At 45.0% G+C, this 27,704-nt stretch overlaps 1 protein-coding gene across 1 annotated transcript in view; it reads right to left on the reverse strand.

The window, feature by feature from the left end:
- Positions 1–12,256: 12,256 nt before the first annotated feature.
- CD40LG (CD40 ligand) overlaps positions 12,257–27,704 on the reverse strand; it is a 54,064-nt gene continuing 38,616 nt past the window's right edge. The window contains exons 4-7 of the mRNA XM_048864351.2: positions 25,706–25,843; positions 22,060–22,105; positions 20,052–20,117; positions 12,257–14,661 (exon numbers count right to left, since the gene is read on the reverse strand). Of these exons, the coding sequence (XP_048720308.1) occupies positions 14,291–14,661; positions 20,052–20,117; positions 22,060–22,105; positions 25,706–25,843 (621 nt within the window). The 3' untranslated portion in view covers positions 12,257–14,290. The remainder of the gene's footprint in view (positions 14,662–20,051; positions 20,118–22,059; positions 22,106–25,705; positions 25,844–27,704) is intronic.

The raw sequence follows: 27,704 nt of genomic DNA on the forward strand, positions 1-27,704 counted from the left end.
CTTCTTTGCTACATCTGTTGATTTCTGTGTCCAGTTCCCCTCTTCCCCGAGACTGGTATCTGCAAAATACAGCACCTGTTGGGTTAGCCTTTCAGTGTCTGTGTCACAGGATAGCTGGTTTCTGTGGACAGACTGAGCCCAGTACCACTGCACTGGAGCAGGGTAGCCCAATCCAGCTAATTGAAGAGGGCTGAGCTACACCTGGGCCTATTAAGTGCAGCTAGTAGGCAGCTGGTGGGATAGGACTGAGACAGGTTGAGCCCAAGTCAGCAGAGGTCACACTGGAGTGGAGCTGACAGCTGTGATGGGTCCCTTGAGCAAAGGGGCAACTCCACAACCTCAAGACGGGAGTGGAGCTGGAGGAGACAAGGTGCTGCCAGGAGCTGGAGAGCCAGAGACCCCTAGGAGGGGTGACTTAGCAGCCTGGGGACCAGGTATTAGCTTAAGACTGTGTTCTCTTCGTTTGTTAACCTTTGTTATAAAAGAATAAACCTCCTGGACTGGGCCTGGGCATGGAAGTGCATGCTTGGCGACAGGGCAGCATTCTCCCCTCCTCCCCCCCCACCCCCCCGACAGTCTGGCATTTGGCCCAAAGGCCATACCAAGAACAAGTTGCCAATGTAAGGCTAGAGTTTGCAGGCTCAGGGTCCTAACTTATCTAGGATACAGGCTGTTGGCAGGCTCTGGCATCAGTGGATTTTACTGAAAATCCTGCCGCGGTGAAATCTGGAGGTGTTCAAAATACTGCCCACAGTGAACCAGATTTATATGGAACAGGGGAGTTTTGTAAGGATTGCTGGCTGATTCTCTGTTACATCCTCTGCAGCACTGGGAGGGGTGGTGGGGAGATGGCCGCTGTTGAGGAGCTGGCCGCTCCCTGAGTCTCTGCCTGACTCCAGCCATGGGTTAGAACAGCCTGCTCAAACGTATGTCAGCTGGCGATGGTCCCACCCTCCTCCTGTCATGCCCCCTTTGCTGGGACTATAGGGATGTGGGTGGAAAGAACTGGCTGAGCAGGTGCATGTTCACTGGGCACTCCTCCATCCTGAGGGAAATCCCAGCAAGCAGAGGAGCTGAGTCTCTGCTCCATTTGGATGAGGATATGCTCCTTCACATGCCAGCTTACAGTACTCACCCCTGGTCCTTCTCACTGGCTTCGGGCAGTGTAAGGATGTCCTGCATGGACATCTATCTAGGTAAGTTACTTACATGGCCCCACTACTGTAGTATCTGAGGGTCTCATTATCTTTTAATTTGTTTATCGTCACAACCCTCCGTGAGGCAGAGCAGTCCTATTAGCCCCATTGTACAGAAGAGGAACAGAGAGGCTAAGTGACTTGCCCAAGGTCACACACGAAGGCGGTGGCAGAGCAGGGACTTGTACCCAGGTTTCTCAAATCCCAAATTACTCAACCCTAGCACAGATCTGCTGTAATTTACCTGCACAAGCCCTTGCAACATTTATCACTAACCCGTCACCCTCTGAAAAATGAGAAAAGCCCTTCTAGCTAGGACACGTGAAGACAGTAGTGAAGCTTTGGGTCTCAAAACCTTGCCTGTGCCCCATATTCATTCTTGTAAAGGTTTTCTAATTAGGGTATTTTACAGAGAAGTATCTGTTCTTTCTACTGCATCAGTCACTTGCCTGTTATACGTACAGTATGTTACTTTCTGTCCAGGTGGAGTTTATTGCTTCTCTGATGATTGGGAGTTGCAATGGGATTTCTGTCAGTCTCCCACTTGGACAAAACCTCTAGTACATGCCCATGTTTCTACTACATTTGTAATAGCACATTGTGATATTTATTAATTAATTCAACCATCCTAGAGGAACTAGTGCTCCCCATAAGTGGTTTATTGGTGTAAATTCAGGCCTAAAGTCAGTGGGGAGAGCGGGTCTGAGGGTAGTTGTGGAAGGGAACAAGTTCTTGCATAGTGTGACAGTCAGCCTCCAGACACCCTACCGGTGATGCTTTCATGGGGCATCCAGAACAGTAAGTCACCTTGTTACCCTTCTGCCGCAGCAAGAGAGAGATTTGCTGCTGCTAAACTTCATCAGCTCCATGTCACTCCAGACTGTTAGCTAGCCTAACAAACTCCTCAGGACTCTGCTAGTCCTTGCCTTGCCTTGCAGGTAACTGTTGGTGCCCCTAATTCCTGAACCCCGCTGGAAGAGCGTTCCTCTGCAATATCCAGGCCCTCTTGCTGGACACGCAGAAATTACTAAGCCTGCTATCTCCAAAGAGACAGAACGCACACCAGCCCGCTGGCTCACCAGGGGATGCACACATCCCTTTTATATAACCGCACTGAGATGAGCTCATAATAAAACTAGTTTATTAATAAAGAACAGAGAGTTAAGTGATACCAAGCAGAGATAATAGAAACAGAAAATGATTACAAATAAAACAAAAGTATAACATGCTTCTAGGGGACTCCTAGCAGGCTCGACGCTTTGTCTACAGTTTCTCTTCAGCATCACCAACCCACGTAGCGGGGAGAACCCACCGTTCGGAGATACAAAGAGGGCCTACCTCTTTGTTCCCTCAGTGATGGATGCCAAAATGGCTTTTTTTCTTCTCCTTATGTTTCCCAGAACTCATTTTTGTACCCAGAGACAGGATGACTCTCACCCCACCCCCGCGGTTCTTCTCTTCTTCTTGACTCCTGTGTAAATGGGGCTTCCAATGTTTTGGTTCCACAATGCTTAATTTACAGCGCAGACAGGGAGATAGCTGCCTGCCTTCCTGCCTGGGAGAAAGCCTTTCTCCCTTTGCTTGGTCACAGGCTTTAAAACATAATATCAGTAAGTAGCCAGAATTCCTCACATAGTGCTAAAACATACAGGTACGCTGATATTAATCACCAGTAAAAGACCTTACAGGATACACTTTTACAGGACAATAATATTGTATGCAATCAGTTGATTCCATTGCTTATCCTTCAGGGTTCAGACCCCTGTTCTCCCCATGCGGTGTCTGGACCACAATTGTCACAACTCCCTTGTGAGTTTGAGGCTGGAGTTTTGGCCACTGGCCATGATGTAAGCTTCACCTCTGCCCCCTCTTTTCTCGACAGGGCATTGACTGCTTCGTTCTCCAATCTCACAATTGGTTTAATGACATCTGCAATGACCATCCTAAATAGGGTGACCATATTTCCCTATGCTAAACACGGGACACCTGGTAAAATTACTCATATTCAAGGGCGTTCAACGGCAATCAATCAGAACTATGTAGTACAAACGTTCAAATTAACATCAAGTTGACTAAGACTGCGCAAAAAAGAAATACTGCAGAGTTGGACTCTTTTTATTACCTTTTTTATCTTTAAGGCTTTAGGGGTCACATAGGGAGGGGTGACACACACACCTCTACCACACACACACACTCCTGTACACCTCTCTCACACTGGGGGAGGGGGTGACCAACTGACTCGACTCTCCCTGCCCGGCGCTCTCTGTCCTCCATGCCTGGCTGGGCCCCTGGGACGGACACACCTCTCCCAGTACCTGGCACCGTGTCGTCCCAAAGAAACAGGTGGTGGAGCATGCAGGGTCACATGGCCCCCCACCAAGATTCAGGAAGATGGGCTACGTGGATTGCAAGAGATTCTTTGCTCCTCAGACTCTCTTCAGTTTTGTCCATGTCTGAGACAGCCATATGAACACGGCTCCAGGGCCACTTTGCTCAGACCATGGCAGCTTTGTGCATTTGGGGTGGGGGACTCCAACTGGGTCTCTGCTCTCTTTGCACTGGATCTTTCTACCCCTTTCCCTACACTCTGCCTCTAGGATTCTTCGTGGTGCCAGTCTCCTGCCTTGGACTATGGACTCTTTCTTCTTCGGTGCCTTGCTCTTTCAACTGGTTCTTTGTACCCTAGGGAACTGTGGCAGCGTGTATGCACATGATGCAATATCCATTCTCAGGAAAACACTGCAGCTATACTAGGTATCCATCCGCTCCCGCAGGTAGCACATGGTCTGCTGGGTTCCAGCCTCTCCCTCCCCCCCATCCCCAAGGTCCACCTCTCGCACTGGTATTTCTGCAGTTATGCTTGCAGTGGATTTGAGGGCACAGCTTCTTGATATTCACACGGTTTCCTGCCTGGGTGTGGTGCTTACTCTCCCTTTTTCCTCTGAAAGGACAATCTGCCTAATTCCTGTCAAATTCCTACGAGGAAGCCCTGCAACCAGACACAGGGGGCCTGAGTCTCCATTGCTGGTCACCCTAATCATAAACCACAGAGTAAGGGGCATCTTTCCCCCTCTTCAACATCCAGACTCCCCCCAGCAGTTGTGCCATGCCCATCTGGGTCACTCAGGCAAATAAAGGGTTCTGTCACCCTGAAGGCATGATACTAGCTCTCTTACGCGCCTGAGTTGTCTTTACTCCCGATGGAGTCCTGTCCCGCAGCAGTTTATGGGGCACAGTATCTTTGAGCTGTGCCTGTTTCCTTCACTTAGACCAATAAAGGGTTCTGTCACCCCCTTAAGGTGTGAAACCAGATCTCTTTCCACGCGGAGTCTGCCCTGTTCCCAGCAGAGTCCACAGCTTTACTATCTGTACCAGTGACTCACTGACCTCAGCACGCCACTGAGAGCAGGGAAGACCACTGGGAGTGGTGAGACTCTGGCACAGCTGGGAAAGCTGTGAGCCAGTACGCCACTGAAAGCAGGGAAACTGAGGCATAGCTGGATGGGGCTGTGGGCCAAAACCGCTGCATCAGCACTCATTGCATTTCTGAGCAGTAGGTCCCAGATTGTGTGGCTTGGTGACACTGGACAAGTAACTAGGTGAGAAAATTGCTTTAGACAAAGCTTTGAAGCATGTCATATTTTTGATTTATTTGTAACCATTTTCTGTTTCTATCATCTCTGCTTGGTATCACGTAAATCTCTGTTCTTTATTACTAAACTTATTCTTGTTTTATTGTAAATTAATCTCAGTGCTGTGATATTCCAGTGAGGTGCCCATTCTCAGCTGAGCCAGCAGGCTGCTGCTGTGTGTTCTGTTTCTTTGAAGACTTGGTTATTTCGGAGAGTGGCCAGTGAGAGGGGCTGGATGGAGGAATGCTCTTCCAGCGGGTTTGGGAGCTGGGGGAACCCAGGGTTACCTGCAAGGCAAAGTTTGGATTGGCAGAGTCCCGAGGAGTTGGTTTGGCTGGCCAGCAGACTGGGAGCTATCACATAGTGTAGCAAATCACTCTCTTGATGAGGCAGAAAAGTGACAATGTGACTTACACCTCAGGACTCCCTGAGAAAGCGTCTCTCATAATAACAGCAGGAAGGGACACGCATTTATTCTTTGGTAATGCACGTGGAGTTTGATCTGACGTCAGCAGAAAGACTCCCATTGACTTCAACAGCCTTTGGGTCAAACCCATGAAATGGAGCTGTACTAAACAATGTTAGGGGGCTGTAAACCACTCTTTCCTTCAGTGACTATAGTTATACTAGTACAACGCCGACAGACCCCGGTCAGCGGCAGGCGGGATCGAACCAGGGACCTCTGGAGCTTAGAGCATGAGCCTCTACAGCATGAGCTAAAAGCCAACTGTCTGTTAGCTAAGGCTGTAGAGCAGACTCATTTTCTCTCTCTCTCTAAGTGGTCTTGGTGCCACTAGATGGGACAGAACGCCACACCCAGAAGGTGTGTGGGTTACACTAGCACAAGCGTTTGTTTTAAGGCGAGGAGAAACACATCAGCCTAGCTGGGGAGGCAAATGTTTGAGGCTTGGCTGTGAGGTGCATTGGAAGGGATACTTGGTGCTTAGGCTGGACTGTGTTCAGAACTGCGCAGTGTGAACGCAGCTGAGCGCAGGGCAACACTGGTGTTTCCTGGCAACTTTTGAGGTTTTGATATTTGTTTTCATTCTGCTTTGTAACAAACACGCCCTTTCGAAAGCCTTTGTGAAAATGGGCCTGTGTCAAAATGGTCATTTTCAGCTGGAAACCTGAGCATTTTGGGAGGCAAAGGGGGCCACCATTCCCTCCATTCAAGTTCAAATCTCTGCACTCGCTGATTCAGAGCTGAGTATTTTGTCCCCAAATCACTACAGAGTATGAGGGAGAGTGTCTGTCTGTTTCTCTTCCCACTCTTCCCTAAGCAGCTTGGATCATAAGGCTAGATGTCTGGGACCCAACTGTCCCCTCAGCTGCATATGCACAAATCTCAGGAAGTTACTAGGAGAATCTAACCCTTCTAAATGCCTGGTCTTTTGAGACCATCTCCTGTCTGATGCCTCACAATGGTTTAATGTGGTTGTCAAGTCTGACTAAAATGTTATCATCTTGTTCCCAAGGCAGGGGAAGAAGTGTGACCACAAAAAACCAAACTGCAGCAGGATGGGAATTCCCTTCCCCTCCCCCAGGTCATGTTCACTGAGCCTGGTTGCTTGTTGCCCTGAACCTTGTGCTGCCACTGACTCCAGAGCAGAATGGGTGTAAAGCTACCATTCTTTCCCTGCACTCAGCACTGACAGGGCCTCAGCTGGAGGACTATGTCCAGTTCTGGGCAGTGCACTTCAGGGAAGATGTGGACAAACTGGGGAAAGTCGAGAAGAGATCAGCAAAAATGATTGAAGGCTTAGAAAACATGATCTATGAGGAGAGAGAAAAAACTGGGTTTGTTAGTTTGGAGAAGAGAAGACTGAGGGGAGACATAGTCTTCAAGTATGAAAAGGTTGTTATAAAGAGGAGGGTGATAAATTATTCAACTTAACCATCAAGGACAGGACATACTGGGCTTAGGGAAGCAAGGAAGATTTAGATGAGATATTTAGGAAAAACTTCCTGTCAGAGTGGTTAAGCACTGTAATAAATTGCCCAGGGAGGTTGTGGAATCTCCGTCAGTGGAGATTTTAATGAGCAGATTAGACAAACACCCGTTAGGAATGGTCTAGATAATACTCAGTCCTGCCATGAGTGCAGGGGACTAGACTAGATAACCTCTCAAGGTCCCTTCCAGTCCTACATTTCCTTGATTCTGCTTTGGTAGAGTTTTACACCTACTTTGCACTGCTGTCAATGAATGCACAAAATGTATGACAATGGAAACTCAGGCCCCCTGTGTCTGGTTGCAGAGCTTCCTAGTAGGAATTTGACAGGAATTAAGCAGATTGTCCCTTCAGAGGAAAAAGGAAGAGTAAGCACCACACCCAGGCAGGAAACCATGTGAATATCAAGAAACTGTGCCCTCAAAACCACTGCAACCATAACTTTGCAGAAATACCAGCCCGAGAGGTAGACTTTGGGGTAGAGGGAGGGAGAGGCTGGAACCGAGCAGACCACGTGCTACTTGCGGGAGCGGATGGATACCTAGTATAACTGCAGTGTTTTCCTGAGAATGGATATTGCATCATGTGCATACACGCTGCCACAGTTCCGTAGGATACAAAGAACCAGTCGAAAGAGCAAGGTACTGAAGAAGAGTCTATAGTCCAAGGCAGGAGACTGGCACCACGAAGAATCCTAGAGGCAGAGTGTAGGGAAAGGGGTAGAAAGATCCAGTGCAAAGAGAGCAGAGACCCAGTTGGAGTCCCCCACCCCAAATGCACAAAGCTGCCATGGTCTGAGCAAAGTGGCCCTGGAGCCATGTTCATATGGGTGTTTCAGACATAGACAAAATTGAAGAGAGTCTGAGGAGCAAAGAATCTCTTGCAATCCATGTAGCCCATCTTCCTGAAGTCGCTGCTGTCTGAGGCTGCATTAACTTCAGGGGCATGTGACTGGTCAGTGGAGCTGGTTGGAAAAATGTTCGTCAAAACCTTTTTGCAACCAAAACAGCTTTCTGATTAAACAGACATTTTCACAAGAAAACATCTATTTTTATCTGTGGTTTAGGTGGTTAAAAAAACAAAAGAAATTTTTGGTCTTCAGCAACCAAAGACCAAGTTTTTCAACAAAATAAAATAAAAATGAAAAAATCAGTGAAAAATACATTTTCCAACCAGTGCTATTATTTCCCTTCTTTCCCACGGGTCCTTGCATGCTGTCCACAGGTTTGGCTGCATGATTGTCTTCCATGTGTGCTCACCATTCCCTGGCCACCCAGAACAGACCATGGAACATAAAACCGTTCCATGCCCAATTCACAAATATTAAGGAGACATCACAGTAGTACACTTCACTACTCCTGATGCAATTATCTGGCTTAATCTTCTAAATGTAAAATTATAGTTTACATCAGCCTTATGAAGAAGTCAGAACTCTGCTTCTTATTCAAGGCCTGTTTACAATATGGAGATCCTGCACACAGGTCGTTGCCATTAGCAGTAAGGGACGTGGCAGGCAGACCAACTTATAGGACAGATCTTTGCTGAGCATACACATAGATGCTAAGGGGCCTGTGCTAGCCAGCAGCCTGGCCCAGATCATGTTGCCAAGTCTCATGAAGAAAAAAAAGTGGCACTGCCTTTCAAAACGAGTCCACCCCATTTCAGAGGAAGGGGAGTGGGGATGTGGGAGGAGGGATACAAATTCCATATTTTTAGTAGTTCTAGTTTTGCTGCATACAACATTGTTACACATTAAAAATATTAAAATAATACATTTGTGTGTACTTACGTTATTTAAAAAGGTCATCCTTGCTCTCTCCATCCTCCACGGTCTCTGTTGCCTCAATGTGGTATATGCCTGTGTTGAACCGTTGAAGCATATCCCAGTTTGGGACAAAAAAATGGAACATAGGCTGTGTCAAGTGGACAGGCCAGAAAGTTCACAAACTTGGGTGTGTTTTCTTAAATGAATGGGAGTGGGGATAGGAGGATTCTAAAATTCAAATGAAGTGCATATACCTTGATGCCAGTCAATCACTGAAACCACTGCTAGAACCGTTCTCAAACTACACCTCTGTGTGGACGTCACCTATTACGAAAAAGCCCCAAATAAGGAGCGATTTGGTGTCACTTTGCACCAAATCGCTCCTGAAGCCAGACCGTCCCTCTCCAGTTCCACTCCTCATACTACAGCTCTGTCACTACAGCCATGGTGCGTTGTGGGTAGGCATCCCAGAGTCCTCCACCTCCTTCCCAAACCCACCCTCCTCCCACTCTCCCTGGGGGGGCGGGCCTGGGGGGAGCTTCACGGCTGACGGGAGTGGCGCAGTGTGGGATTGCAGCGGGAGGGCTGCCGGCATGGGGGTCAGCGTGCACCTGCCCGACCCCCGCCACCTTCTCAGCCACAGGGCCTTGGCCTGGGCATGAGCCATTCTGGCCATGAAGGGAGGCTTTGGCCTTTTGGGGAATTTGAGCCCTCTGATTGGATGCCCAGCCTGCTTGCCCGCCTCTTGGGGCAGAATAACCAATCAGAGCTGCTGCAGGCTGAGCTCGCTGCTGCGCTCTCTCTCTCTCTATCTCCTCAGCAGCCTCAGCCTCTCTCAGGAGGGGGCGGGGGTGCAAAGAGCCCAGCCACTAAGGGTGGCCCCCACCCCATCCTCTGGGCAGTGGGGACAGGATGGTTCCTCTGCCCCCACCCCACCCCCCCAGCATCGCCTGGGAAGGGGCACAGGGGGGGTGACAGCCCATGGAGCCCCCCTCCCCCCTTCTAGCCTGGAAGGGGGAGGGGACCCCACTGCAGCCCCTAGGCCTGGGAGAGGGGTGTGAAGAACCCAGGAGGAGCAGAGGTGAGGCTGGGGGCTGAACTTGGGGATGGGGACAGAACTAAGGGGGGGGCTGAACTGCGGGATGGCTAAGGTGGCCGAACTGAAGCAGATTAAGGGGGCCGAACGGAGGGCGGGGGTCTGAACAGACAGGGCTGAGGAGTCTGAACTGAGGGGCATTGGGGGGGCTGAAGTGAGGGGAGTTGTGGGGGGCTGACCTGAGCAATGCAGGGGGATGAACTGAGGGATGCAGGGGGCTGGACTGAGTGGGAGACTGAACTGGGGGGTTGAGGGAGCTGACCTGAGGGACGCCGGGGTTCTGAATTGAGCAGGGAGCTGAACAGATGGGGTTAAGGGGGCTGAATGGAGGTGTTGGGCACTAAGGGTGGCTGAACTGTGGGGGGCTAAGGTGGCTGAATTGAGGGGGTGCTGAACTGAGGGGGGGGCAGAGGGCACTGACTGGAGGGGCACGGGGAGCTGAACTGAGTGGGGATTGAATAGAGGGGGCTGAACTGAGGTGCTGGGAACTGAGGGTGGCTGAATGGATACGGGTAGGAGGACTGGAGGGCTGAACTGAAGGTTTGAGGGGTGGAGGCTGAACTGTTGGGGTGGGAACCAGGTGGCAGAATTATTTGCTAGGCAGGGGACAGGAAGATGTGGGGGTAAGAGCTTCTGCAGTAGGGACCAGAATCACCTTACCCAATAAATTTGGGAGAGTGGACAACACTGTTTGTTAACCACACACGCACACTGGGGATGGGCCAGGGGAGATCAAAAATCAAAAGACAGACCAAAAAAGCACAGTATAATCGTCTTTTCAAAAGAAAAACTCATGATTTTTTTATCTGTGGAGGCTGGCAATACAGTACTGATGCCTGTGTGTCCACGTTGCCACTGTGCTGATATAGCTCCGCCATTAGGGATTTGCGCAACTCTGAATAGGGGAATAACTACACTGAAAAACCTGAAGGATATTTTGGTGGTAGACACACATGAGTTTGGATGCATGTGTGCCACCACCGAAAAAGGATGAATTCTACTGGTGCAATTCTTGTGTCTATTGTATTCTACTATATATAGCCTCTTCTACCACCACACTTATCTCCATGGTATCTGAGCACCTTCAGTAGTGCATAAGCACAGTGACTAACATCTGTCACGTGTTATATGTTCTCTCATCCTCTCCCCAGGGGCGAATTGTGTGTGCAGTGGAATGTTTTGTTTTGGTAGGGTTTTTTGTTTGTTTGTTTGGTTTTTAATACACATTACTCTGTCAAAGAAATGCATCTTAAATTTGGAGCAAAAGGTAGTGAGATTTGTAATGGTCCTTCGTTCCTGTGTGTTACAATAGCTAGCTGCTTAATGGGGCCGTTGCGGTATGATGAGTATGATTATGTATAGGGTAACGGTTAGGAATGTAGAGAACTCTACTTTCAGTAAGTGCTTGAGGAGAGAGTGCATTGTATGTGGAGGAAGGATTAAAGCCTGAATGATGCTCTCTCTGTTTTTATGCTTGAACGCAGAACATTGGGGGAGTTTGTTCCATAGTCTCCGACCAGCCCCCAGGAAAGCTCTGTGTCCCACACAGAAGAGCCTTACCCTTATTGTAGAGAGTTCCATCGTGTCTGAGCAGTGCAAGTGTCGACCACTGTCTTCATCCCAGGTCTTTAGGCTCTTTTAGATGTCTTGGGGCCAGGCCAGGGAGTTCCTTGATCACAGTGCTTTCACCTCTCAAAGGCGAGATGGCAGTATCTCATGGTCACAGCATTGACTGCTGCAGAGACCTGGTGAAAGCCCCTGCTTCAGGGACAGAAGCCTTGATAAGTTCACTGTTTCCCAGCTGTAGCTGATGATCTGCCCTGAGATATCTGCTGTCCATTCCTTCTGACTCCATTCGCGGGGTTTGATTTCTATGTCAATGTGAAATGATGTTAAAAACTCCATAAGTTTCTATTATGCTAAATATCCCATATTGTTTCTTATTTTAATATTGGTTGTTGAAAATGCGACACCTGTATGTATTACATGCTGCAGCCACCTCTTCCCCCCATCACAGGATTCACCACTGCTGCATTGCAGGAATGGAAATGCAAAGAGTTGCATTTACAGAACAATCTGTGAGAAATAACTATCCAATGGTTCTACCGATCCTTGTTCTTTAACTGGCTGATAATGGCTGGCAACCAACTAGGGTACATATATTTGTATACTACGTAGTTATTGCACAGAGTCAGTATGCAAATAAGATTCCCTAAATCAGTCAGTGTGAAGAGAATTGTATGTAACTGCATTCTGATTGGCTGAGATAATTTCACTTTTCCACTTCCATCTGATGAAGAATAACTTTTGCAGGAGGAGGAAGTTACGCAAAAAAAAAAAAAAAAGAGGTGGGAGGAAACTCATACAGATACACAGGAAATACATGGATGAAACAAGCACTGGAATATTGTGTATGGCAACAGAGAAAAAGTCAAAATCCCTTTCAAACTGCAAGAGTATATATAATGTTGAGTGTCATGACTTCAGTTAGGAAAGCATATATAGTATCCGTGCTCAGATGATACAGTGATGGGCAACAGTATAGAACTCCACGCTAGACCCCAAATCAGAGTGGCAAACTCTGGCATTATATTTTTTAAAAATGCAATCACATTAAAAACTGTATAAAATGAAATTTTATTTGTTAATTTATCAAGGGTATGTTATTTGTAACACTACAGTATGCAGAATTCTACACCAACTGTTGTAGCAAGACTGCAGATCAGCTCAGCGCTGTGATGTATAAGCAACACAGCACTTCCGGTTTAGCACTTCAGAACTCAACATTCAATACTGCGGATCCAACATTACTGCACAAACATAACAACAGTCATGTTTATTCCTTGCACATTTTCTATTTTCCAGTGCAGCTTCGAGTTGTTCCCTCCCTTTGTCCATGAATATAATACAGCTTTAATTAAATAAATAATTTTTACACAATGCATCAAACAAAAACATTTCACTGACTCCATTTTCTAATAAAGTTATGCCACCAACACTACATATTAAATTATAATAAAATTAGACTGGCAGTTTCTGAGCATGCCTCCCATTGACATCCGTGGGTGCAGCATCAGACCTTAAATCCACAGTCACTGGTGTTGGTATGTTCTGTGTGTAAAGATTACTGCTTTCCATCCCAGAGGTGGCTGCATACTGAAGATGGGGCAAGTGACCATGGTATGCTATATGGGCCAATCTTGCAATCTTTAGTCAGGCAAAAATCCTATGTCCCAATCCTGCAACCCTTACACAAGCAATCTTATTTACTTCAACAGAGCTACTCCCATGAGTGAGCACCACTTGAGTGAGTAAGAGTTCCAGGATCAGGATCCTGAAAAGTCTCTTGGTATTTGGGATCTTTGGGTGCAAGGTGCTATGTAACTGTCTTAATTTATTATGGCCCAGATCACCCTCTCAAACCGTCCATGGGAGGAATGTCTGGGGAGAAAAATCTCAGCAAGGACATCCCCATACTACCCATTGATCCCACATGGAAAAGGCTCTGGGGCCTATCCATAGAGCTCCAGTCCCTCTGCACCAGCTATGGCCCCAGTGACCACAGTGGAGCCGCTCTACCAGGAGCTACCCTGGCTGTGGTAGCCCCAAGATGCCCAGGGGAGGCTCTACACAATAGATAAGACAACTTGGAGGTATATCATAGGACTGGACAGGGGATCCTGCCTGGTCCAGCCTTCTGCCTTCCCATTCCTTCCCATAGTGTGCAATAAGGGCCCATGGAGGAGGGTTGTCCGGGGGGCCTGGAGAGAAGGGGTAGTGGTACGGGGAGGGTGGCTGAGGCTCCCTTCCACGTGGGTGTGGGTTGTTCCATGAGCAGTGTCCCCTTCATTCACAAATCTATACAGGACAGTCTAGGCCTGTGCATGAAATTCACCCTGGGGCAGAGGACTATTTATGGCTCACTGAAGCCCTGTTCTGAGGACATGAGTGGCTCATGGACCTTGTGCAGGCCCTTCTTCTCTGGAGTGAATTTCACCTAGTGTGAACAAGCCTCAGCAAATATCACATGATTATAAAAGGTACAAGGCTCTGCTGATTGTATATTGTACATATACAGAGATGAAAAGAAGGGAGACTTCAGGTGAAATATAGAATTTAAATGGTAAATATGTATCATTGGCAGTTACTGCTTAAGGATGGCAATTTGCTGATTGCTTTTTTCCTAGAGAAGATGTTTCTAAACCCTTAAAGTTTTTCCACTGTTACTTTATAAGCAGATTGAAAAAGAGGTACATATAATCTATCTGACTGGAGTCCCCTGAGAGATACATAATGTTGTTTGGAAAGAAACACTCATATTATGTTCTACTAAATAAGCATATCCACCCTGTCAGACAAGTGATAGCACACAGGGTATGGAAGGCTTAAATACATATGATACAGATGTGTACAGACATTCTGCAATGAGAAAAGGTGAGAACAAAGTGCACACAGTAACAGCTCCAAACTTTGTTCTGTTTCTGTTCTAAGGGCTCATTCCACCCTTGTTAATAAATAACACAATATACAGAACTAGATACAAGAAAACTAAAGATGCAGAGGAACATAAATATTGGAAACCAGAAGTCACTTTGTTCAACAAAGTTGGGATTGGGCCTCCTGCAGCTCTCTTCTTCATGGCAGGTCACGTCTCAATAGAGTTTAAACATACCAAAGTATGTGTTTCCATGATCATAGTTCACTTGAGTCGAATCTGTCACATTAACAAACACCACGTCACCTTTCCGGAGTTCAAACACTCCTCCCAGGTGAGTGGATTGGAGGGCACAGTAAACACTGGATGAGCTGTGTGTATCCTGTCCCTTTAATAAGAGCCGATCAAATTCCGATGGTAGGTTCAAATAAATAAACACCGTAAATGGCGCCCCAGGAGTTTGCTTGGTGCAGAAGCTGACCTGGGAGTAGATGTAGTAGAGCCCTTCTTTTTCCACCTTCAATTTCCCTCCTTTGTAGGATATCAGGTTGCTCATAGGGGCATACCCCGTTTTCTGCCACTGTAAAACTGTGAAGGGAAAAACATCGCTTTTGAGTTGAATGAGTCAGAAATCACATTAGGAGAAAAAAATACCATTAGAACGTTTCATGTGAATGACAGGTTTCAGAGTAGCAGCCGTGTTAGTCTGTATTCGCAAAAAGAAAAGGAGGACTTGTGGCACCTTAGAGACTAACCAATTTATTTGAGCATAAGCTTTCGTGAGCTACAGCTCATTTCATCGAGCTGTAGCTCACGAAAGCTTATGCTCAAATAAATTGGTTAGTCTCTAAGGTGCCACTAGTATGCCTTTTCTTCATGTGCATGGAATCAGTCCAACCCCGAGTCTCTCTTGTCTCTTTAGACTGTAAGCTCATTGTGGTAAAAACTGTCTCTCTCAAAGTGTATCTATACCATGTAGCAAGATAACTGCTCCCCAGCACAGCTTCCCAGTCTCCATCCTGCTCCTGCCCAAATGCTCCTCCTCTGGGGCTGTGAGCACTGCCCACAGCACAGCACAGCCTCCCTCTTGCTGGGCTCCCTTCCCTGCTCTGGGAGAAAGGGGCTCTTTGTTCTTCATGGCAAGTAGTTGTATCGGTTGACATCATGTACAAGTTGACCAACGGTGATGGGAATTATTAGAGCTGGATTGGGAGCTCAAGGTGGATATTCTATCCCTCCCCTCTGTACTCTGATGGGATCCCAGCACTAGAGTGGCCACAGATTTACACTGCTGTCTTATTTATACACAGGAAGGAAGTTGGGTTTTTTGGTTCTTAACCCACGCTGTCCCCTCTGATTGACCTGGTGTGTGGCTTAGCATTTGGCCTTCTTTATGCAGCAGAGAAGTAGTCATGGTTATAATACATTTTGCTACAAATAATAGACACAAAGAGCCAGATTCTCAACTGGTGTAAATGGTCATAGCTCCATTGAAGTCAATGCAGCCTTCAGATGCTCGGGTATTGCCTTTGAGAGGAGCTGACTCAAAGCCATGAAGAGTCCCTCTGAAAGGAATGATGGTTTTTGTATTATCAGGTGTGTTCAACACCCAGGTGCTGACATTCGTTTCTGACCTGTACACTGTCTTTACGTTCCTCCTTCCATCGCCCTCTTCCAGCTACTGAAGAGGGTGGGAATCAGGTGAGAACGTATAAAAATAATCTTGCTACAGGTTTCATTCTACAGTCATAGCAGGCGCCTCCGAGCCTAGCAACTTACATACCATAAACTTTCTCGTGGCAAAACACAAATCTCCCCCAACAGCATCGGCAGCACTGTCTGCTGCATGCCAGGATGGGCTCTTGTTTGTGCACCGGCTGCCACAGTTGGTGGGGGTGAGTGGAGGTGTCAAGGACATTTGAGGAGTACGTCCTTACTCAGGTAAAATGCCCATTAGAGTCAAAGAGAGCTGGGTCAAAGAGCACAGGAGGGGCCTTTTCTTGGCTGACGTGTACATCTACCTTGAGCACTGTCAAATAGCGAAACTGAAATAACTAAAACCCTCTCTAATGTAGAACATGAAATATGCCAGGCAATTAGAGTCCACCTACACCGCCTGCAGCAGCGAGTCTCAGGGCCCCAGGCTACAGACTTGATCTCGTGCTACAGCGCTCAAAACAGCTGTGTAGATGTTGTGACTTAAACTCTGAAGCCCACCCTTCTCCCTGGGCTGCCAAGCCCGAGCTCCAGCTTGAACTCTTTGGATACATCTGCCCAGCAGCTAGACACTTGTGGCTGGCCCGTGCCAGCCAAGAGGCTTGCAGGACTTGGGCTGCAGGGCTGTTTCATTGCTGTGAAGATTTCTGGGCTCGGGCTGGAGCCCGGGCTCTGGGACCCTGTGAGGTAGGAGGATCCTAGGGCTCAGGCTCCAGCCCAAGCCTGGAAGTCTATGCAGCAATGAAACAGCCCAAGCCCCACGAGCCCAAGTCGGCTGGCACAGGCCACAGTCTAGTTGCTGTGTAGACATACCTTTAGAGGGCTTTTTTTCTCTATGGGCCTGATCCTGTGCCCACTGAAGTCAATTACCAAGTTCCCATTGACTTCTCTAATGCAAAATCAAGTCCTATTGAAGTTTACTGAGCAAATATTCATTTTCAACCTTACATTAAAAAAAAAAAGTCTTGATTTTTTTTTCCTAATAGGAAAAAAAGAGTGAGAACCCAGGTAAGGAAGTACAAAATAAATAACTCAGGTTTTTGGAAGTTTGCTAGACCTGATGGAGTTCTGAGAGTGGCACTCCAGAACTCCAGCCTCGGATATTAATATGAAAATAATATCCAGTATCAGTGTTTCTAATTACCTCACAAAGAACCCAACCCTGGAGAAACTGAAATACCATTCTCTGCAATGGGAGCAGGATGGGTATCTTGACCTTTAATAGGAAGTTCTCTTAGTGAAGGAATAATCCAGCATGAGGTCTATACATGTGCATGTTACTGTCTTGTTTTCTTTTCCCCAATGGCTGAGTCTAGGCACTGAGTTCCAGCCAAACTAGTTCATTTCTGAGTGTTTGTTAGTTTGCATTATAATATCAATAGGATTACAGGGAATTTTTTTGTGATTTTTATTTGGTACAAAGGTTTCCTCAAGGTTATGCGTTGAGCTATAAAGTGGAATAAAGTCTGTGTGAGTTGTAGCGTCAGAGATGGAAAGAGCTATTGCTGTTACTGGTAATTACTCCGGAGTCAATTGAAATGTGCTTAGGTTTAGAGATTCTTACCAGATTATAGGTCTGATCTTGCAGACTCTTACTCATACACCTTTGCTCTTGCAGGCTGTCTCCTGGGCCAGGACTACTCTAGAAAATTTACCTAGTGCTGACAATTAGTGCAGCCGAGCCAGTGATGAAAATGGTATAACTGCAAGTGTAGACAGGCCCACAACCAATTCAGCACAGTTTCAGGAAACTGTTCTAGATAAATGTAATTGAGATGGTACAGAACATGGCTCTGTGGTGTCTATACGTTCATTATAGTGACTAAGGGTATGTCTACGCTGCAATTACACACCCATGGCTGGCCTGTGCCAGCTCTCTCACGCTCCTGGGGCTCTGGCTAAGGGGCTGTTTAATTGCAATAGAGAGATTTGGGCTCAGGCTACAGCCCGAATTCTGGGACCCTCCCACCTTGCAGGGTCCTAGAGCCTGGCTCCAGCCTGAGCCCAAACGCCTACAGTGCAATTAAACAGCCGCATAGCCTGAGCCCCATGAGCCTGAGTCCGCTAGCACAGGCCAGTCATGAGTTTTTAATTGCAATGTAGAGATACCCTTTAAAGCCAGTGACCATCAGCGCCTTATCTAATGAGTGTTCTCCCTGTTGATATCAAAGGTGGGAAATTTTAGGGGAAATGTGGAGACAGCCTTGAGAAGAGTGAGACGCTTTGCATGCATAAAGACAACACTCATGACTAAGGGTTTGCAGGACTAGGCCTTATTCTGTTCTTACAGTTTAGCATGGGCTATTTCAGATTCTGCATATGATGAACATTACTCTTCACTTAAACCAGCCCTAACCTTCTCCACTCACAGCTGAGCCTGACAATCCCTGGTATGATGGGATTTCTTCATTTAGCAGTTTTTCTTGTAAAAATGACCACCAGAAATAACGTTCTGAAAAGCACACACATACACTACACACACATAGACCACACAAACACTCTCTCTGCTAAAGGCACCCAATTCCCCAGTCCTTCAAAGTGCATGACATGCCTACAAAATCAAATGTATTTTAGCCAGGTTTCAGCAGGAGGGTGGTCCATTTGAAAACAATGACATTATTTCCTTTTCTTAAAGACCATCTATTATTTATTTCTAGGAAACCTGATATTAAAAAAACAGAAAACAACCAATAATGAAGCAAAAGGAAACATGTTCATTGCGAGGTTTAGTTTATGTTGTCACCAAACTCCTATGCTGGAATTATTGTCTTCTAACTCACTGTAGCCTTTCAATTACACTTCACATAAGACCAAACAGAGCCCACCTTATTCAAGTGCATTGTCACAGTGGAGTCCAGTGGGCAGATGGACACGAGTAAGGCAAGCAGGAGTTAGCCTACATGAAATATCATCAGACTCAAGAATAATACTCTACATAGTTACCACTGAGTTTGATTCCCTGAAGTGTGAAACCCCATATAGGAAAATGTGTGCCCAGTGGTTAGAGCAGAGGACTGGGACTTAAGAGATCTGAGCACTATTCCTGGCTCTGCCACTGGCCTGCTGGGTGACTTTGAGCAAGTCACATCACCTCTCTGTGCCTCAGTTTCTCCATCTGTAAAATGCGGATATGCTACTCCCCTCCTTTATGAAGTGCTTTGAGCTCTATAGAAAAAGCATTACAGAAATGCTAGATACTATCATAGAATGATAGAAATGGAGGGCTGGAAGGGACCTCAAGAAGTCTTCTAGTCCAGTCCTCTGTGCTGAGGCACACTAAGTAAACCTAGACCATCTCTGACAGGTGTTTGTCCAACCTGACGGGGATTCCACAACATTCCTTGGAAGCCTATTCCGGAATTTAACTAGCTTTATAATTAGAAAGTTTTTCCTAGTATCTGACCGAACTCTCCCTTGCTGCAGATTAAGTCCATTACTTATTATCCTACTGTCAGTGGACACGGCAGAACGATCGATCACAGTCCTCTTTAGAACAGCCCTTAACATATTGGAAGACTGTTCTCAGGTCCCCCTCAGTCTTCTTTTCTCAAGGCTAAACATGCCCCGTCTTTTTAACCTTTCCTCCTAGGTTAAGCTACCTAAACCTTTTATCATTTTTGTTTCTCTCCTCTGGACTCTCTGCAGTTTATCCACATCTTTCCAAAAGCATGGCACCCAAAAATTGGACACAGTATTTCAACTGAATAGAATGGGACAATTACCTGCCACGTCTTACACACAACACTCCTGTTAATAAACCCAGAATATTAGCCTTTTTCACAACTGCATCACATTGTTGACTCATATTCAAGTTGTGACCCACAGTAACTCCCAGATCCTGTTCAGGATTTGGTTACTACAACTGCCCGGCCAGTTATTCCCCATTTTGTAGTTGTGCATTTAATTTGTCCTTCCTAAGAGAAGTACTTGCACTTGTCTTTATTGAATTTCATCTTGTTGATTTCAGACCAATTCTCTAATTTGTCAAGATTATTTTGAATTCTAATCCTGTCCTCCAAAGTGCTTGCAACTCTGTCATTGAAAATTTTATATGCATGCCCTCCACTCCATTATTCAAGTCATTAATGAAAATATTGAATAGTACCAGACCCAGGATTGACTCCTGGGGGACTCCACTAGATATGCCCTCCCAATTATTATAATAATTATTATGATTATTTCACCACTTATAAATCCCACTTTCCCCTCCTTCTCCACCCCTCCAATCTGTGAATAGGGTCTGGCAAAGCTGAGTTCCTTACCTGATATTTTCTTGGTGCTGTTCTTGAACCCCGTTAGGTGAGCTGAAATTGGTTGCTGCCTGTCATCTGCAATCAAACAAGGCCAGTGATTTATTCATGTGTTTATCCTTATTCATTATCTTAGGCAGTACAGCGACTGCCCTAGACGCACCTCCGCGCTGTGTAATAATATTAAAGTACACAAGAGCCAGAATCATCAGGACTGATTTTAAAAAGCCTCACCCCTCATAGAAAACTTCCCTGTCTAATAGAGATAATGGCCCCGATCTTGCAATGAGCTCTATGGAAGCAGCCCCCCGTGCCCATGCTGAGACCAGTAGGACCAGGGCCTACAGTAATATTCAGTCAAAAGTCTGATCGAACAAAACGTGTACAAATTCCCATGTGTATGAATGCGAATTCGAGCTCTGATGGGCACAGCAAAGTGGGGACTTTCAGCTCAGAGTGCCCTACTGCTGACCTTGAAAGGGTGTGTTCCAGGCACTGACAGCAAAGACATCTCAGGTTCAAATGAGGTGACAGATAGAGCTTTAAATAACCAACTCCCAGACCCTGGAGGGCTGGCTGGCACGCTGAATTACCAATAGGTTGCTGGTGGGGCACACAGTGTAAAGGTGTTATGCACTCACAGAAACCAACCTCACCCAGACGGTGGGATGCTGTGAACTGCAGCGACTAACCACTTCAATAAGCCTTACCCTAACACTCTCTGCTTGGGGTGAGCAGGGAATGTCTTCACTGCAGAGTTAGCCCAGGCTCTGACGCACACAAAAACCCTTTCACCCAGGTTTGATGGTGCTTTCATCCCGGATTAGCTGGGCTGGCTGGAGGTGATAGAGCCTGGGTTCCACTTTCACTCGGGCTGGTAATGTGTCCACTTTCCAGAGAGGACACAGGCTAAATCACTGAATGCTGATAGTCCACCATTGCCTTGCCCTAATTCCCCATGTGCCTAGAAGGACAGACAAATCCTCCCACAATTTACTGGGAAAGAATTATAGAGTGGCTCAATTTACTGCAGTGCCAAGCATTATGGGATGTGCCTCCAGAAGTCCTAGTGACACACATGGGTGAGTGTAGCATCAGTGAGGATGCAGTAATACAGGCAGCTAGCCTAACTTGTATGAGCTAGCCTAACTTGTATGCTCAGACTCAGGTGCTAATCACCTGGGCTAACTCTGCAGTGAAGACATTCCCTTACAGGAGCCCAGTCAAGATATGACAGATGCACCAACGGGAATGCATCAGGCAAGACTATAAAATGCACACCACCAATAAGTATTTACATGCATGCCACCTTGACATGCCTTCTGAATACGTTGTGTTTCAATCCTCCCTTTGGTTGCGGGTATAGAGCCCCACTGACTTCAAAAGGGCTTTAACTCGCTGGCTCTGATTAGCAGCAGGAACTCATTCATTTGTCTGGTACAAACACTGGCCTCACAGAGATGATGGGCATACAATACATAGTAAATAGTTGGTAAAATATTTTCTGCCTATGTAAACTAAAGGATTAGCAGCATTGGGGCACTGGCAGAACAGTGCTTTGTTACTGGTTTAGCAGATTTAGCAATTTAGCACTTTTTGGTAGCTTTCCTGGCAAGCACTTTCTATTCTTCTGACATCTTATCCTTCTCACATTCCTAGAGATGTTCTTCTGCCTCATGCTATCATGATATAATAGCACTGAAAGACCCAGATGCTGAGCAAAGGACGCCTCAAATCTTGTTCCAAAATGACACCGTAAAGCTCAAGGATTGCCATAGGTATTAAGATACTGACTCTAGACCTTCTGAAACATCATAAGGAACCAAACCTGCTGCATGGGAGTGTTGCCATTGACTTCACTGGGAGCAAAATCAGGCTCCAAGCACAGTGCAGGCCATCCCCAGATTTTTTATGTTATCGATCGTGTTTTCAATGATGCAAAGAACATTGTCTCTTGACAGACCTACTTTCCACTTTATTTCATTTAGTAAAAGTTTTCCCAGAATATCAAGAAGTGTACCTTTTTGCATTTCAAATTTTGCACCATCCTTGCTGAGTTCTGCATCCTAAAACCAGAGCATTATAAAAGGTTATTCAGAGATTTGAAATCACATTTAATCAGTGTTCCAAACACAGCACATCTAATCCTACAACGTATGTGTGATAACCAAAGGTATCAGAATAGTATCCTTGGAGTTATCTGTGACCATATAATGATATTCACAGTAAAAGCGCACCAGCATAACTGAGAACGGAGTTTGACCCATAATATTTTAGATTTACATGAAACTTATCATCCTAAAGGATTGCCGGGCCGTACGAAAGGAAATGCAGCCAATTCGGGGAGCTAGAGGGTAGGACAGCTACCAATGGGTGTAGAGCACACTGAAAAATAGTGGCAGGGTTGGGGAACCACACCTTTACTCGTATGTAAATATCCATACAGAGCAAAACAGTTTGACCCTAAAGGTTAACCTGTATTAAACTGCATGTTATTCCTTTTGTCTGACAGGAGGATGAAGGGCTGCTTGCATTTCAAATCAGATGCTTAGAACACTAAGGCATCCCCTACCTACCAGCCTCATTATACAGTAAAAATTCCATGACTGGAAAAAGATTGGAGAACAGATCACCCAATTTTTGTTCTTCTGGCAAACCACCCTGACTTCGCATTAGCAGAATCAATGCTAGTACATAAACAAAGCATAGCACTTGGGGGGACAATATAGTGCCCCTCCTACACAGATACTCTACAAGTGACATTGGTTATTACTGTTTGGCAAGGTTTGAATAAAATAAATTGACAGCTCATCATCATTGAGCGTAATCTTCTCTGTTCTCTCTAGTGCCTGAACTACCTGATCAGTATTTCTGATGTGTGGAGAGAAAATAAATATTTGAGAAAGCAGAAGGGAAAAGGCCAGTAAGTTCCCATTTTCATCACCTGTGTTGCGAGATCTTTTCTTCCCTGCAGTGCAGCCCATTGGAATTCATTTTTATGGTAAGCAATATTTTTCATTGCTTTGGTGCAGCAGATATTTAAGACCTACTACAGACCTAATTTATTTCTGTTCCCCAGCACTGGATTCAAAAGGTGTTAGTGAGGTTACAGTTTGGCCCTGAGAGCTCTATTGACTTTCGGTTCTGGGATACCTATCACCAGAACTTGTGAAAACAGCTCTGCTGGGGTCACGCGCAGCAGAGTTTTTACTTTCCGTTTGTAGCTCACGGTTTAAAGGGCCTTTTATTTTAGGTTTTATATCATGAAAATGCTGTGACAGGAAAGGTGTATTTGAAAACACTTAGAAGAATGACTGTACAGGGCAATTCAAAAAGTGTGATGCTTTCCTACAAGGCTATCGTACAGCGCTGCAATGCTGGACTCCTCCAGCTCAGACACACTACAGGGTATTCAGAACTGATGAGCCTGGTCAGTTTCAGGCATGATTTGCTTTATCAACTAGAGCCTGATCGAAAATGTTTGGAAGGACTCCCATTTGACTTTGATGGGCTTTAGTTTAGGCCCCTGATGTGCATGCCACCAAAATCCACTTAACACAGGTAGGAAATTATTATATCTACTGAACAGAATAAACACTGCTAATTAATTATTTCAAGAGCTAGGCAGATTGAGGGCACCATCCCCTAATCTGACACCAATTCAGAGTTCATTAGCTGGTTCCCTTCACCTATTCCATTCACTAGGATATGCCAGAAGGAACTTACTGACTATACCAAATGGATCCTAGTTAGTGCCTCGTGAATGAGCTCATAGTTAAGTACCTGAATTTCAAAAAAACCATGATGATAATATGTCCCTGTAGCTGACATCAAATATCTGGAGCCCTGTGCTAGCTTAGATGTATGCGTGGAATTCTCATTAACATTAATGGCACTGCACTTCCATGTGCAAACCAAGGACTGTGTAACATCAAGCGTCTATGCCGGAGCAGAATTAAGCCTCAGATATGCTATGCACACTGTTCTCATGCATCTCGAATAACCTGCTGTTTTGCTTCTTCATGAATAGCAGACTTTTTTCTAGCTGCCGAACTGTATGTGCTGCACCTCAGCCCCAGTAATGAAAATGAGCACAGTGTCTGGGCTCAGTTCTCAAGCGCTTTGCAACTTGTGTAGTCATTGACACCTATGCAATGTGGGTGTAAAAACACAACCAAATCTCACACTGGTGGCAGCATTTTACACCCACCTTCCAAAGGTGTTAGTAAGGTGCAAGACAGTTGAGAATCAGGCCTTCTGTGTATTGTTTAGCACACAGGGTCAGATCCTACCAGCAGCCCACAAATGGAGCTCCCTGTCCAGTTCTGCATGAAAGCTGGCATCAGAGCAATGTTAATAAATCATAGAATCATAGGACTGGAATGGACCTCGAGAGATCATCTAGTCCAGTCCCTGCACTCATGGCAGGACTAAATATTATCTAGACCATTCCTAACAGGTGTTTGTTTAACGTGCTCTTAAAAATCTCCAATGAGGGAGATTCAACAAACTCCCTAGGCAATCTATTCCAGTGCTTAACCACCCTGACAGTTAAGAAGTTTTTCCTAATGTCCAACCTAAACCGCCCTTGCTGCAATTTAAGCCCATTGCTTCTTGTCCAATCCTCAGAAGTTAAGGAGAACAATTTTTCTCAGATACAATCTGAGATCAACTTGTAGGGCGTCAGCTCCATCACTCCCACTAAGCCGATGAGAGTTAGAGTGTCAAAGTCCTGAGTGTTGTACTGCGAACACAACCTCTTGTGTACACTTTTGTAGCTACTGTCTTGTTTGTTAAATAATGGGTGCAATTGTTGTTACATAATGTAACTCATTTTAATGTAAAAAAGAGCAAATCTTGTGAAGGGCTTAGAGTGACCCAGTATTTTGTCATCTATATTTTTGCCGTCTATATTTGTCATGCTTGGTGCATTGTAAATATTGTTATGTATAATGTTACTCCTGTGTAATAATTATGATGTGTTAAGTGCCACTTGTATACCATGCACCAGGGGTGCTGGAACTAGGAGTGCAGGGAGTGCGGCACCACGCCCTGGCTTGAAGTGCTTTCCATCATAGATAGGGCTTACAGTTTTGTTCAATGGCTTTCAGCTTCCCCTCTATAAACATTGTTCCAGCGGCACTGCCATGCACTATATTTAACATGGAGGAGACATGATCCGAGCCCTCTGGAGCTCACACTCTAAACAGAAGCAGTAACTGAACTCCAATATAAATGAGCCTTTCCTATACCTTTGTCTTCAGTACATGATAAATAATTAAATATCATTTTATCCCATGACTGTTAAAAGTTTCATTCAATGCAAATGATCCTCAAACTTTCTAAGACAAACATTCCATTGTCAACTGGGGCAGATTGTGTGAGTAAAATTACCTACAGGTGTTTGTGTTTGTACAATCAGGCTCTATAATATTTGTTTTAGTGGGCCAGATTCTGATCACACTTACGTTATAATAATTCCATTTACTTCAATGGAGTTATTCTGAATTTAACTCCAGTTAAAATGGGATTAGAATCTGGCCCAGTATGTGGAAGTGTACAAATATTGCTTTTTAAATACAGCTTTGCAATATTGCCTGTGTGTGCCTACATATGTGGCATTGCAAATCTTTATCAGCATCTTTATTTATTTAACAGCATCTTACCTTGACGAGCAGATCCTGGAATCTGTTTATGATCTCCTTACAGTCCAATAACGATGAGCCCGCACCTTCTGGTTTCCGACATTTTTGTATTCTTCTGAGGAACAAATAATCTTCATGTAAGCTCAACTCCTGTTCCAACTGTCAGTGAGATAATAGATAAAACAGAATGCTAGAGGCCAAGTGACAAAAGAACATAAGCTCATTGTGTTCTGAAACAACGTCTCATGAAACAGTAGATCCCTACACCATACCATACCTCAAGGGCCCAATCCTGAAGGCCATACTCAAGCAAAGTTCCCACTAACTTCAATGGGAATTTTGTCCAAGTAATGGCTGTAGGATTGGGCCCCACATCAGATTTCTGTATAAAATAAATAACAGCAATTGAAACTTGCTCTCAGATCTTTTGTATTAATTTTAGGGCTGTCAATTAATCGCAGTTAACTCACGCAATTAACTCAAAAAAATAAATCGCAATTAAAAAAATGAATCACGATTAATTGCACTTATAACAATAGAATACCAATTGAAATTTATTAAATATTTTTGGATGTTTTTCTACATTTTCAATATTGATTTCAATTACAACACAGAATACAAAGTGCACAGTGCTCACTTTATATTATTATTTTTTATTACAAATATATGCACTATAAAAACGATAAACAAAAGAAATAGTATTTTTCAGTTCACCTCATACAAGTACTGAAGTGCGATCTCTTTGTCGTGAAAGTGTAACTTACAAATGCAGATTTTTTTTTTTTTGGTTACATAACTGCATGCAAAAACAAAACAGTGTAAAACTTTAGAGTCTACAAGTCCACTCAGTCCTACTTCTTATTCTGCCAATTGCTAAGACAAGCAAGTTTGTTTACATTGGTAGGAGATACTGCTGCCTGCTTCTTATTTACAATGTCACCTGAAAGTGAGAAGAGGCATTCGCATGGCACTTTTGTAGCCAGCATTGCAAGATATTTACATGCCAGGTATGCTAAACATTTGTATGCCCTTTCATACTTTGGCCACCATTCCAGAGGACATGCTTCCATGATGATGATGCTTGTTAAAAAAAAATGTGTTAATTAAATTTGTGACTGAACTCCTTGGGGGGAGAATTGTATGCCTCCTGCTCTGTTTTACCCACATTCTACATATATTTCATATAGCAGTCTCAGATGATGACCCAGCACATGTTTATTTTAAGAACACTTTCGCTGCAGATTTGACAAAATACAAAGACGGTACCGATGTGAGATTTCTAAAAATAGCTACAGCACTCAACCCAAGGTTTAAGAATCTGAAGTGCAGTCCAAAATCTGAGAGGGATGAGGTGTGGAGCATGCTTTTAGAAGTCTTAAAAGAGCAACTCTCTGATGCAGAAACTACAGAACCCAAACCACCAATAAAGAAAATCAGCCTTCTGCTGGTGGCATCTGCCTAAGATGATGAAAATGAACATGTGTCAGTCCTCACTGCTTTGGATCATTACATTAAGCAGAACCCATCATCAGCATGGAAGCATGTCCTCTGGAATGGTGGTTGAAGCATGAAGGGACATATGACTCTTTAGTGCATCTGGCACTTAAATATCTTGCAATGCCAGCTCCAACAGTGCCATGCAAATGCCTGTTCTCACTTTCAGGTGACATTGTAAACAAGAAGCAGGCAGCACTATCTCCTGCACCTTGTAACCAATCTTGTTTGTCTGAGTGATTGACTGACCAAGAAGTAGGACTGAGGGGACTTGTAGACTCTAAAGTTTTACATTGTTTTATTTTTGAATGCAGTTTTTTTTACATAATTCTACGTTTGTAAGTTCAACTTTCATGATAAAGAGATTGCACTACAGTACTTATATGAGGTGAATTGAAAAATTTTTTTTTGTTTTTTACAGTGCAAATATTTGTAATAAAATATAAACATAAAATGAGCACTGTACACTTTGTATTCTGCGTTGTAATTGAAATTAATATATTTGAAAATGTAGTAAACATCCACA

Source organism: Caretta caretta, chromosome 9, assembly GCF_965140235.1.
Source record: "Caretta caretta isolate rCarCar2 chromosome 9, rCarCar1.hap1, whole genome shotgun sequence".
Lineage (NCBI taxonomy): Eukaryota > Metazoa > Chordata > Testudines > Cheloniidae > Caretta > Caretta caretta.